Genomic DNA, 14,103 nt, shown 5'->3' with positions numbered 1-14,103 from the left:
TCGCTCTGTTATCTGCTCAACATTTTCTGAATATCCCAGTTTTGAAGAGTTTGTAGCTCCATACTTCATCCCAGCTGGGTTGCTGATAAATCTTGAATAATATATCACGTGCTCCGACATGTTTTACTGCCACAGTCGGAATATTATTATTTGGAACTTGTCCCAAATTAGTGCCGGATACTGCGGTGTCTCCCTCTCCGTGCCCTCCTCTATTTTTTAAGTCTCATCGGTGCCCAGACGCAAGTAATGCGAGGTGTCGATTGATTGGGTGATTGGTGTCACTTAATATGAAATGTGCTGTGCATGTGATGGCTCTGTGTTTGAAATGTGCGAGGTCAGGTGTCAGGATTTTGGAAACTGCATTTTTTTTTTTTTTTATATCGTAAAATGGGCATGGAAAGGTCTGAAGAGAATGTAAGCATTCAGGGTGGACTCGCATTTCTCCATTACCAGAGCTGAGATAACTTGAAACGAGCATTCTTTTGAGTCAATATTTAAAATAAAACAAATGAAAACGGCAATGACTAAAATAACGGAACCCCGGAATCAAATGTGTTTTTGTTGTACAGCCTTCTGAGGAAATCACTGCTAAGAGATGACTTGGTGCACCTGTCAGGTTCATTTTTAGTTTTTCTTTGTCCTAGTGGGAGTTCTTGGATTTTCTTTCATGGAGGACAGTCAGAAAACGATCTGGCACCTGATATCTGACTTTGGAATTCAACTGGTTATCTCTGCGGAAGGTTTCTCTGACTCTTTGTCTCCCATTCACATCATTCAGACAAGAGGTCTACTTTCCTCTTGTTGCTGCCTGCAGGTACTTTGACTGCAGCCCCACGTACCTTAACCTTCTTCAGAATATTTGCCACTGTACGCAACGCACTTGTCTATAATTTTCCGTCTGATCTTCGCACACAGCTTTCTGCTTTGCTCCCTCTGCTCCGCGTTCAGTGCGGTGCACACAACGATACCAAAACAGGAGCGACCACTTCTCCCCTTTTTTAGGCTGACTGACCGATTACAAGATTGCAGACGTGTGTGGCACTAATTAAGACCACAAACTGTTTGTTTGAAATAAAAAAAAATGCCAAGGTAAGTCATTACAATATTACAAATGCACCATCACAATTTTTCCCTGTTCGCTTTTGTTTATTGTGCAAATAAAGACAGGTAACAGACACCGTATTTATTCTCTTTTAACCAGCCACCAGAAAACAAGAGCTGGATGAAGCCCTCGTCTTCATGATAGTGAAGGACACACAGCCCTTCAGTATTGTGGATGATGTTGGATTCAGGGCATTTGTGTCCAAACTGGATCCTAATTATGTTCTCCCTACAAGGCAGGTATGTATGGGTGCATGCATGAAACAAATGAGTACTTTATTGTGTCTCACAGTTCAGCACTATATATTTTTTCCTTTAGGCTCTGAAGGCCATGGTGGAGGCCAAGTATGAGTCAGCTAAGGAGAAGGCTGAGGCTAAAGTGGAAAAGGTGGCTGCTGTTAGCCTTACTTCTGACATGTGGACATCCACAAAACCAAAAACTGTTGAGAAACTGTTATTTCTGAATAAAAATGAATAAAATGTCCCCTGTCCTGTACATCATTGTCCAAGTTACACAAGCATATTCAGTCCCCTCTTCCTAGTTCCACAAGCACTTCCACTGTCCTCTGCCCGCTTAAGCCCATGCCATTTTCCTAAAGTGACAGAAAAACATTATTACACAACCTGCCATATTATATGATACTACCATTTTGGGAAAATGTACACACACAGAATACATTCAAAAAATATTTTATTATGCACATATGTGATAATTTATGTACAGAAATTATTTGGTCATACATTTTTGTAATTCATAGTCATTCCCAACAGCCATAACAGACACAAAAATTCAATGCATCACATTATGTGGTTCAGATTACAGCTGCCTGTGATTATACCTGTGGTTTCGTGTGCACATGAAGCTTCGAGAAATGAACCCTTTCTGGAACCAATTGGCTGAAGTGGTTCGATGCCTCATGAGGCTTCATCTCACCATCACTAGTGCAATGTAAACATGTAATGTAGTTTTTATTTTTTATGTGAGCAGTTAGCAGAAGGCCCTGCGACAAGTTTGATCAGAGAATTTACCCGGATATGTGGAACAGGTGTGACACCATCTGTACTCAGCCTCTTGATTGTTCCTGCAGGTGTGTTGCATGAGTGGCTGATTACGAGTGACATCAGTGCTGAGCCTCTAATAAACATTTTTAATAGAAGACAGAAAGCAATCATTTAAATGGCCAAATGAGTAGTTTTTAGCTACTTCATGACAAAGGAATCGTTTAGTCAGTGTCTGCTATATAAAGGCTATAAGCATGATACGGATAGTCTTTGCCAGGCAGGTCTTACTAACTGTCACGTGCTGTCCACCGAGAGATGACATATTCAGCAATTAATATTGCGGACGCTGCCAGTGAGAAGCAGCACAATGCGAGGAAACAGCCCGCACATGACTGACTGACGCACTTGCAGCCAGGTGGCCGTGCAACCCTGAAGCTCGAGCCGCGCTGGAGGCGTCCAGCTGTAGCGGCGACGGAGAGGAAGCTGCTGCTTTCTATCAAAACAAAAGCGTGGATAAACACCGGGGGAATGGGGCTCAGAGATACAGAAAACTATCAAATTTCTCCAGAGTCTCAAAATTTCAGAAAGCTTCCTTTTTTTTTTCTTTTTTTTTTTTTTTCAGTTGTTAACTTAATTGAAAGTTTACATTACTACATTAATTAGAAGATCAAGCCGATACAAAATGTGCTAAGAAAATCACGATTTCAGCTTTGTATCCAGTTTTTTTTTTTTTTTTTTTTAAAGCAGTGACATCGTCCACTGGAAAGCCCTACGTGTCATCGGGATCACCGGCATTCCTTTTAGCTGTGTTTATCAGGAGACAGCCGCGTGCACTGCTGATAAAAGGTGACGCCAACCGAGAAGACGCAGCGTTTCGGCGTCTGGGTCTCCCAAACCTCCCGTTTCCTCTCGTCCAGTCCCTTTGAACAGACGGATCGAAGTCGACCCCCCCCCCCCCACAACCGCCCTTTTGTTGCAAACACTTGAAGCTCCGGCTTTCCATTCAGGCCTTGCTTGGGTCACTTCGGTAAGCTAAACCAAAGAAAAGAAAAGAAAAAGAAAGAAAGAAAGAAAGAAAGAAAGAAAGAAAGAAAGAAAGAAAGAAAGAAAGAAAAACAAAAAACCTTCTGTACATATTGACAGAACCTCTCGTCAAAGCTTTGGGTATTTTCCAAATCTTTGTAATGTTAAAGGTTAAAGAGGCCACTCATCAAACAGATTGAAGACTGAGGCTTATTTGGAATTCACCTTTTACATTTTTGACCTTCTCAGGAATGTCCTCACAAACCGGCCGTTAACCTTCAGCAAGGCAGCGCCTACACCTTTTCTGCGTGTCCACCAGAACAAATCCCAGCTGTGAGTTAGCACGTTTCGGTTGACAGTACAACGCCCCGTCCGAGGTTGTGAATTCAGATGAATAAGAGATCAGTCACAGATGACAGCTGCATCGGTTTAACCGCACGCCGCACTCTGCGCCTTCCTTCCTTTAGGTTTTCTGCGGGAGGACTAACCGAGCTCGGCAGACGGAGCCTACGTTTGCCAAAACAGCAACTTCTAGTCTTTCCTGTTGTAAAATTGAAATACACTGTTTGAAAATACTTCAAACAAAAGATATTCATCCGGTTTCCGTCACTTATTAAAGCTCGGGGTCATTGTTGCCTCTTGCGGACGTTGGGAGGGAAAACACACCCACTTGCACGTCTGCGGTGACGTCAACTGACGAAGTCGAGCGTTTGTTTTGAAATTTAGGTCCAACAGGAGATGCAGAAAAAGAGCTAAAAGAAGCAGTACCAACAGTTGTAGCGACAACAGCAAATATCGAGGAATCGAACCCCGGAGCAAGAACAATGCCAAATATCTAAAATTAAAATTTAAAAAAAATCATTCATTGGGGGAGGGCAGCTGTCGTCTACAGCTTGGTGAGTTTTGTCACACAACATGCATCATACGATGGTCAATGACGATCGGTTAAAGACGGCTGAAATATTTTCTAAATGAACCCGCGGTGTTCATGCAAGTCCTGGAAACAATCCCCCCCGATGTAGCGTAGCCGGACCCGATCTATAAATGAACTGTGTTCCGCCGATGGGGCCCAGTAATGTACCCGTCGCAGCTCGTCACCACGCGGCAGAGGACGGGGAAGAAGATGCCGAACAGGGAGTGAAGCTCGGCTCAATAGTTCCAACTTGACCTCGGAAACAGCTTTTGACAAAACAACCCCTACTGACGAAGACCACAATTCAACAGGTCCGAGAACGCAAGAAACTAAGTGGACCTCAACTTTTGTCAACTTGTTTTACTGCTAGATATGCAAATCACACTCTGAACATGCCAAGTTTCCCCAAGTAACATCAAGTAAATCATTAATATCATCCATGCGACTTTACCTGAAATAAGTCATAACGAGTCACGTATTTGAAACCAAACAGAGAGCGCTGCCAAAGTGAAAATCAACAGAGCATGAAGAAAATGGATTTGTAAAGGAGGAGAAGGGGCTGGTGACCTTGCTAGAGTGTTTACTAAACCTATGGAGGAGTCTGGTTGGTTACAGCTGAAAGGGGCATTCATAACACAGCCTGATCAAGCCTCCTTTGTTCTACCTCCCTTTTCTGAGGAGGAGATCCCCAGTTGACAGCTGAGTGGAAAAGAAACATCCCCTCAAGCCACTTTTTTTTTTTTTTTTTTTTTTTATCTTCTTTCGCAGTAAATTCTTTCATGGTGAACGAGGAGCTTGCAGCCACGGCCTCTCACTTATCCAAAGGAGGAGGGGGACACACGTTTTCTGAGGCTCGTTCATTCCAGTCAAGTCAGTTGACAAAAGTCAGACCGACCTGAAGTAGCCCTCTCCCAGGTCCCTCAGGTGTGTCAAACCCAACAAGGGATTAGCACGAACTTCCTCTGGGCCAAAAGCAGTGGCAGGTTTTTTTCCATTTCTTATTTTTTTTTTCTTTTACCACCTCAACCCTCCAGCTCACCTTGAATTTCCAAATGTAACATAAACTTTAATGAATGTCGACAATGAATCTTTGAGTGGAAAATGATCCCTGACAGGAGTACCTGTGGGAGGGAAAGGTGTGTGACAAGGGTGGGGCTGGTTGTGTAATTTCACCTGTTGAGGACAAAGATTTCAGAACTCTTTCGCTATTTACTGGCTGTCAGGTGCTCGTTTAGAAAAGTAATGGGAAACGTCATCATCTGTGGACATTTTTCCATCCACCTCTGTAAATACATAACCTTTAATATCTTGGTCTTGATCTTTGGACTTTGACAACAATATGTTTTCAAAAATGTCTGTGATTAAAAGCCACTTTCTGATTGATGTTTTTCCTCCCTGTCAACTCAACATTCACTTATGCAGTGTTGAAAAACAGTGATGCAAATTTCAGCAAGAAGAATAAAGCAAAAAAAAACAACAACAACAAAAAAAACGAAGGTATTATTATGATGATTAACCTCTAGTTATGTGATTTTTGTTATTATACCGTTTAACTTGATAATTCTTCATGGATTCATCAAAGCAGTCCCTTTTAAAAGTAATCATGTGAGCTATTGTTGAAATAAAGATTGGAATAACTGCAAATTTAATGTGATTGTCAGCAAACTTCATCATTTCATCAAAGTTTCCTTTTAAGTTAAACATGAAAATCAACAAATTCACAAATTACAAAGGTCATATCAAAAAAACAAAGTGACTCACTTTGCTCACATTTTCTTATTGGCTGATTCTTCTGTTAAAATTCAGGAACAGTTCTCGCCTTTTCAGCCAAGACTAGGACGAGCCGCCACCTCACTGCGCTGCAGAGGATTTACAAAGAGAGACTGCACAGAGAGGGGGAAAAAAAAAAAAAAATCTAAACGGGAAAAAACACCGCCGGCAGGCAACAGGATGCACATGGTCCTAAGAAGGATGGCTGGTTGGATCCAGGAAATGGAGAGAGAAGGAAAGGAAAGAGCGATTTTGGATCGCAGCTGCGTTCGAATTGAAAAATTCTTGTTTTGAAGCACAGAGAGGCATTTTGTTGTTCTTCTCCCCCCCCCCCCCCCGGACCATAAAGAGGCGGAAGGCCACAGTTTGCCACAGCAAGAGTTAAGTGCGGTTGTGTTGGTGAAAGCTGTGCAATCAGCATTTCAAAACGCACAGCTCTTATTTTGTTTTCATGTCGGAAAGACTTAGGGAGAGAAAATCAACTCCAGTTCTCTCTTACCAATACAAACTGTTTTTGCAACCAGAAATAATATCAAAGAAAAAGTGCCGTCTGTCGTAAGTCATGAGCATGTACTTATGACTTGTCAGATCGTGTCACTCAAAAGGAAAACCTTTTTTTTTTGGGGGGGGGGGGGGGGGGGGGGGGGGGGATTTTCAGTAACTGTCGGCGAGATTTAAGAAGTCACGTCGAAGGTCTCGTCAAGAGCGCTAACTTTCTTTGAGCGCGGCGGCTCTCCTTCCTGTTCGTTTTTTGGCCATGCATCTGCAAATAATCCAATCACTGATTAGATGTTAGGCCTAAAAAACATTGATGAATATCTTTTAAAGATTCTTAAGAACAGATACTGACTCTGGCTCAGTATTTTCTACTTTTCTTCATCATATTTCAGCCAAATGACATTTAATGGGGAACTATTGTAGTTTTTACTTCACTGCCTTTATCCGACAGACATAAAGTTATTGGTTACTTTACATAATATTTGACAATTAAAACATATTAAAAATGGTATTCTTCCATCGCCCACTTAAGTACCCAGAAGTATATACAGATGTTAAAAGTGTCATCTAAGTATGCTGAGCAGGGAAAGACTGAGGCTCACATGTCATTGTCCTCAATTCAATGCAGTAAAGAAAAGAAAACATTACAATATACAAATTACAGGGATAATTCCTTGCTAATCTACAAATAGGCTACCTAATCAAAAAAAAATAAATATATATATATATATATATATACATACATGGTAGATTTTAAGACTGATTAAGCTCGACTCTCCAGTATAGGAGATTTGACCAGAATTATAATCCTCGTGGTAAAGACTTACCTTTAAGTCATCGTCCGTAGGCTTTTACAACGTTTGCAGTTCGCTATTCCTTTAATATCAACGTTCATTTACGGCTAAAGATTTCAAACAACAGCGTCGTCGCGCCGCGTGGATGTGGGACGCGTCTCCGCGTCACCGAGCCTTTAAAAGGGGATCTCCGTAACGCGTGTGCAGGTTCAGTCCTCAGCAGCGCGCATCTGCTCCACCGCCGCTCTTAACCGCTTCAAAACAACCGCTTCTTCGGAAAGGATTATTTGACCCTTTTTGTCCAAAAAAGACACAAGAGACATAAAGTCAAGCTATTCCACTTTTCCCCCGGTGTCGACAATCAAAGCACTTTTATTCGGTTTCGCTGTTTTTAAACCCATCAACGGATCCTCGAAAGCGGAAAAGGAAAAAAAAAAATGTAAGTGCCCCTTCTTCTCTTCGATGTAATTGTTGATTCGTTGATTTCACAACCGTTTTCTGGCAGTTCTTACGCTCTTTCGTTTCATGAATTTTCCTGTATTATTGGAGATTGTCCTTTTAAAAGTAGCCTGTCAGCAAACTTGGGGAAAAAAAAAAAAAAAAGTCACTCGGCAAGAGTTTTAATTTAATGAAATGCTGATGTGCTTCTTGCAATTAAATAAACCATCATACTTTAAGGGGAAAAGAAAAAAAAAGAAAAAAAAGAACAAGAAACACGACACAAGTGGGGAAAAAAAAAAAATGCAGATATTATCTCGATTTTCAAGGGGATATGCTGGGGATCTATGAGAGGACGTAAAACACTCATGGGACGATGATCATCTCGCATTTGTTAAATCGAAAGGCGATTTATTTTTGCCATTATCTCAAGATTGGATTTCAATCAAACTCAAGTGAATTAGCATTCACAACAAGTGCACCCGTGCCTAATTTATAGACTATTTTCTGTCTGTCTGTTGGCTTCACCTGGTTCCAGAAATGACCACATTCACCTCGGTAGTGATTATCTGAGGGGAAAATAAAAGGGGGCCCACCAGGGAGTGTCTCGGGGGTCGTAAATGCAACGAGCCCTGGCATGACATGATGGAAATATGAGAATCGAAAGTACATTCCACATCTTCTTCCAGAGGACATAATCACTGACCGAAGTGCTACTTTATATGAATTAAAAAAACAAAACTACAAAAACACTAATGAAGCAACGTGTTTCTTCTTCATGTGATGGATTCTCTTTTTTTGTGCGAGGCATTGGCAAAACATTTCCTTCACTGGCTGTACATGAAACAAAAAATATGTGGGAACTTATGATGGTGAAAACCTGTCTGTCTTTGCCTTACTGGTTTTACTATATACAGCAAATATGCCCACAAGTGTTTTTTTTTTTTTTTTAAAAAACATAACCTCTGTAGGGGATGATTATGTTATCTGAATGATGTGAAATTCTGCCTATATATTGATATTTATTTTTGAAACTTCAAACTGTTCATAAATCCAAAATGCATGTCCACTGTATCATTGGAAACCAACACTTTAGGACTTCATTTTGTAAGTTATTTCTAGGTTTAGATATAAAATGGTGTTGGTTTCAACATAAAAAAAAAAAAATGTCTGAAAGAAAAACAAGTCGAACTCCTTTATAACCACAAACTTCTGGAAGGGAAAAGCTTATTTGTTTGATGCCCTTAGAAGGCATCTGGAGGGATTCTCTAAATTCTCGATTAAAAGATATTAGGTCATTTCGCCCTTACCTGACTGGCATCTGTGATCTTTGTTTTTATTTCAGGATTAACAACAGAGATCGCTGGAGGGTGTATAAGAGGGTCAGTGTCATGTTTTTCCTGGCTGCGGTGGCGCTGACTGTCGTCCAAAGAGGGAGCATCAGCAACGGGGCATCCTTCGAGCTCGAGAGGCGAGCTCGCGCGAATGCCTCTCAGGGAGGGGAGCCCGGAGCTGCTCTGCAGGCCAAGAGTGACTCGAATCGGGGGATAAAAGGCTTCTGGAAGGCTGGCGGACACCAGTCCCAGCCTAAAGCTCGGGCCGCCACGCGGGAGTCCGGCAACACTAAAGAGAGCGCTCCCAGAACCTGGGACGTAACCAGCTCCAACTGCAGCGTCAACCTCAACCTCTCGAGGCAGAATTGGTTCAAGGGCCTGGAGGACAATTTCAAGCAGTTTATGCTCTATCGGCACTGCCGTTACTTCCCCATGCACCTCAACCACCCAGAGAAGTGCGCGGGGGAAATATATCTGCTCGTGGTAATTAAATCGGTGGCCACCCAGCATGACCGCAGGGAGGTCATTCGAAAAACCTGGGGCAAGGAGCAGGTGGTGGATGGAAAGAGGATAAAGACCTTCTTCCTCCTTGGCAAGCCGTCCAACGAGGCAGAAAGAGCGAACCATCAGAAACTTGTGGAGTACGAAGACTACATCTACAGGGACATTCTCCAGTGGGACTTCTTGGATAGCTTCTTCAACTTGACACTCAAAGAGACCCACTTCCTCAAGTGGTTCCACAGCTACTGCCCCGGCGTGCGCTACGTCTTCAAGGGGGACGACGACATCTTTGTCAGCGTGGAGAACATTTTTGAGTTTCTAGAAAGCAGCCGCCACGACAAGAACCTGTTCGTGGGGGATGTGATTTTCAAGGCTAAGCCCATACGTAGAAAGCAAAACAAGTACTACATCCCCCCGGCTTTGTACAATAAGACCCACTACCCTCCGTACGCAGGTGGAGGAGGTTACCTGATGGACGGGAGACTGGTGAGGAGGCTTCACTGGGCCGCAGGCACCCTCGAGCTCTACCCCCATCGACGACGTCTTCTTGGGCATGTGTTTGGAGGTGCTCCGGGTCACGCCTGTAAAACACAACGCCTTCAAGACGTTTGGCTTGGTGAAAAATAAGAGCAGCAAGCTGAACCGAGAACCTTGTTTCTTTAAGAGCATGATCGTGGTGCACAAGCTGCTCCCGTGGGACCTCATGCACATGTGGAATCTGGTGAACAGCGACCTGGTCTGCTCCCAGAAAGTGGAGATCCTATAGTTTGACGAGAGCACCAGGTAAGGCCAGCACCGACGCACCGAGCTTTACCTCGGTGGATACCACTTGGAAGTACAGTACATGAGAGTCGAAAGAAGACCGAGCGTATTTAAAGTTGCCATTTTGAAGGACGCACTGTCGGCGCGCTGATTCAGAGACGGTAATTGAGTTGAGCTGCTGTATCAACGCGCACACGAAGCACGACGGCTAAATGTTTAAAACTAAGAGACCTTTTAATCCATCCATCCATCCATCCACCCGTCCACCCGTCCATCCATCCATCCATCATCTTCCGCATATCCGGGGGTCAGGTCGCTGGTGGCAGCAGGCCAAGTAAGCTGACCCAGACTTCCCTCTACCCCGCAACATCTTCCAGCTGATTTTGGGGGCGGGGGGGGGGGGGGGGGGAGTATCCCGAGGCGTTCCCAAGCCAGCCGGGAGATATAATCCCTCCAGCGTGTCCTGGGTCTTCCCCGGGGGTCTCCTGCCAGTCGGGCGTGTCCGGAAAACCTCCAGAGGGAGGCGCCCGGGAGGCATCCCGATCGGATGCCCGAACCACCTCAGCCGACTCCTGTGACGCGAAGGAGCAGCGCCTCAACTCCCAAGTTCCCTCCTGATGTCCGAGCTCCTTACCCCGATCCCCGAGGCCGAGCCCGGCCACCCTGCGGAGGGAACTCCTTTCGGCCGCTCCGTAGCCGCGACCTCGTTCTTTCGGTCACGACCCAGAGCTCGTGACCACGGGCGAGGGTCGGGGACGTAGATCGCCCGGCAAACTGAGAGCTTCGCCTTCCGGCTCGGCTCCCTTTTCGCCAACACGGCCCCGTGTTAGATCTGTTTTACAATATTCTACAAACGCCCTCCTCCTCTCTTTCTCCGCGGCCGACATGTATTCCTTTTCTTCCATTTGCGTTGATGCGGCGGTTTATAATCGAAACGGGAACCTCGGAGCCTTGTGGCAGAGACCCGTGACCAAATCGGTAACGGCAGTGAACCCAGTAATGTGAATGCACTTCCAAATTGAAGGTAAAATGTACTGCGAGGACAAGTGGTTACCCAAATCCTAAATGTGTTCGTAATCTATTGTGCTTTTGGACAGATGGGAGGGAAATAATGTTTGATTTTTTTTTTTTTTCATTATCGAGAGCCCCAGAAGCTTAGGTTTGAAACTTCACTTCACTTGGACCATTATGACTTCCAAGTCAGAGAAAGAAACAACTCTCTCTACCTCAGCAATTCTGGCATAAAACTCTTCGTTTTCATCGTCGGCCATCTGCACTATGACGTCGTTCGTTTTATCCCGCAGGACGCGTTCCCAAAATAAGATTTGAATCACTTTCTTGTAACGTAGAAGTCCTTGCGCTCTTTGTTTTGGAACGCGAGTGACTTGATCCGGACGTCTACTGCATGTATACTACTGAAGGTGTAAAACGAAACAAAACAAAACCACAACAACCCCCGCGAGCTATTGCCGATATACTTGAGGGTTTAATGCGACACTGTGAACTAAAACTATTGCTGGTACGAGACTATAACGTGTTCATTTAAAGTGTTCCCCCCCACCATCCCCCCCCCCCCCCAATAAAAAGGGGGGGGGGGTAAACTCGGGGTTCTTGCATTTAATTTAAAGCGACAGATGAACACATCCGTGGGTTGTGCGAATTATCATAAGAGTTTAACGTTGCGGGCGTAGTGGGTGATGTTTGCGATGTAAATATTATGTAAAATTCAACGTGTACATAGTATGTCGTTTGTAAATAAACATATTGACAACGCAGTTGTCTTTGAAACCTGTATGTTCAAACAAACATTAAAGTAGTAACGGTGCACTTCACACACACACAGGGTTTTTTTTTTTTTTTTTTAATCAGGATGTTTTCCCGAACAGCGGTGTTTGCTTTGTGATAACAAAGAACTCTCACAGGAAAAAAAAAAAACAACAAAAAAAAAAAACTGCTGCATCATAACTTTTAGACAACATTAACGGTACAAGCCTCATTAAAAAAAAAAAAAAAAAAAAAAAAAAAATTACAAAAATGACACGTTTCTATTGTGTATTTTGTTTTGAGAAAGCCGCCGCCGCGCGCGCTCCTGAGTCGGCGGGACATTTCACGCCGTTTTATGTCGAGCGTCCCCCGTCAAATATTGTGCGTCCACGCGACAGCTGACGGTGAAGACACTGCGGGCAGCGCTAAGTCGGCCCGACGAGACGAAAGAGGGCGTCGCAATACAAAAGAACAAAACAACAACAACAACAAAAAAAACCTTCCTCTTTGTTTTTTTTCACAATCTCTCGCCGGGGGCAGAGACGAGCAGGAACCGGCCGGGCCGACGGGGTCTCCGAGCTTCACCGTCTCGGCGGTTCAAGCAAAACGGTTAGACCCGAGTCGCTTTTTTAAGCGCGCCGGCGGGCCGGACCCCGGGAACGACGACGGGTCGCCGCGACATTTTTGCGAGGCTTTCCCGGGCTTCGTATTTGCTGACACTTAATTGGAGGAAGCTTTTTTTGATGTCAGCCCGGTCGACGGGTCAGCCGGACGGGGATGCGAGCTTTCACGCCGGCTCTCGATTTTTCTTCAAAGGCCTTCCGGAGCGCCATCGGGGGGGCGGGGGGGGGCACGGCAGAGGACGCGGGGAATGTCATTGCTCCGGCTGAATTGAAAAAAAAAAAAAAAAAAAAAAAAAAGAACATTCCTCGGGCTGCGGGGCTGCAGGACCAAAAAAATAAAATAAAAAATAAAAATAAAAAAAATACTCTTGTTCTTTCAGATCACGTATTGTGTAGCTGACTTTACTGCAGACCATCAAACCGGGGATGGTCAAACGCAATAGAAAAAGAGTACATGGAATAAACAAGAGGAATAGGATTAAACAGCATAAGCCTGTTTATGATACAAAACAAATCCAAGACGTGGTTGGGGCAGGTATTTGTCAAAACAAATTTGATAACTGGAACAAGCTTTAAAAAATAAAATAAAATATATATATATATATATATATATATATATATATATATACAACACCTAGTTGAGGATTAAACCAGCGGTTCGGATGTCTAGGAGTTGCTCACATGGGATTTTTTTTTTTTTCTCCCCTCTAAACTGCTATTTTATTGCTTTTCTATTATTCTATTATTATCTTATTGCTTCCTGTATGCTGCTGTAGTGAAAACATTTCCCCTCGGGGATTAATAAAGTAACTACCTAACCTAACCTAACCAAACCTAACCTAACCTCTCATGGTTTCCCTTCAATAAATGTTCAAATGATCCAATACCTCAGCAAACATCAAAGGTCAGCGAAACGTTCTAAACGACTTAAAACGGGTCCTTTCCTCACCCAGTAATCACATGAAGACAACTCCCATGGATCTGCTGTCCCTGGATATAAAACTGTATTATCAAATACTTCAAAAAATAAGGATGACGTATAATATCAGTAAGTTTGAATCGAATGCTTTAACTACATTTGAGGCCAATGCTCGTAGGTCTGTACGTACTTTTACTGAAGCAGGATTTTTATTTTTATTTTTATTTTGGAAATGCGTTGCCGTGTTGGTATTTTTGCCGATGCAATAGAAGCGAATGCTTCTTCCAACGCCAGTTAAAGAGACGCGGGTGACGAGGACACGGTAGAGGACATTACGCCGGTTCATCAGTAGCTTGGCGTGGCGAGACACCCCCCGGGGAGAACAGTTTAAAAAAAAAAAAAAAGTGTTGTTTTATGGCTTGGCTGAAGGGGGGGGGGGGGGGGGGGGGGGGGGACTCGTCCAAGAACGAAAATCAAACGGTGGAAGCGAACTTATCGAACGAGACAAGTAAATTCACAGAAGTCTGCGTGACTTTCTGAAATACAGAACTATTCAGTCACCGCAGCTGGTTCCTGTATTTCAAACAGACCGTGTTATGCAAATATGAATATGAAAATTGCAGTAGTCAGATACCCAAGTATTCTGAAACAGTAGACAAAC

The 14,103-nt window shown here is 43.7% G+C and overlaps 1 protein-coding gene across 1 annotated transcript; it reads left to right on the top strand.

Annotated features, from left to right (window-relative positions):
- Nucleotides 1-7,355: 7,355 nt before the first annotated feature.
- On the top strand, nucleotides 7,356-10,436 carry b3gnt7 (UDP-GlcNAc:betaGal beta-1,3-N-acetylglucosaminyltransferase 7). Its single transcript, XM_069152896.1, is given in 3 exon segments — nucleotides 7,356-7,540; nucleotides 8,885-9,902; nucleotides 9,904-10,436. Coding segments are annotated over 3 exon segments (1,257 nt in total). The 5' UTR covers nucleotides 7,356-7,538; the 3' UTR covers nucleotides 10,141-10,436.
- The last annotated feature ends 3,667 nt before the right edge of the window (nucleotides 10,437-14,103 follow it).

The sequence above is a fragment of the Embiotoca jacksoni genome, unplaced genomic scaffold (genome assembly GCF_022577435.1).
Source record: "Embiotoca jacksoni isolate LCO1_2020_lvr unplaced genomic scaffold, fEmbJac1.0.p SCAF_19, whole genome shotgun sequence".
NCBI classification, from domain to species: Eukaryota; Metazoa; Chordata; class Actinopteri; family Embiotocidae; genus Embiotoca; species Embiotoca jacksoni.
The sequence above is the reverse complement of the archived record's forward strand: the minus strand, read 5'-3'. Positions and strand labels throughout refer to the sequence as shown.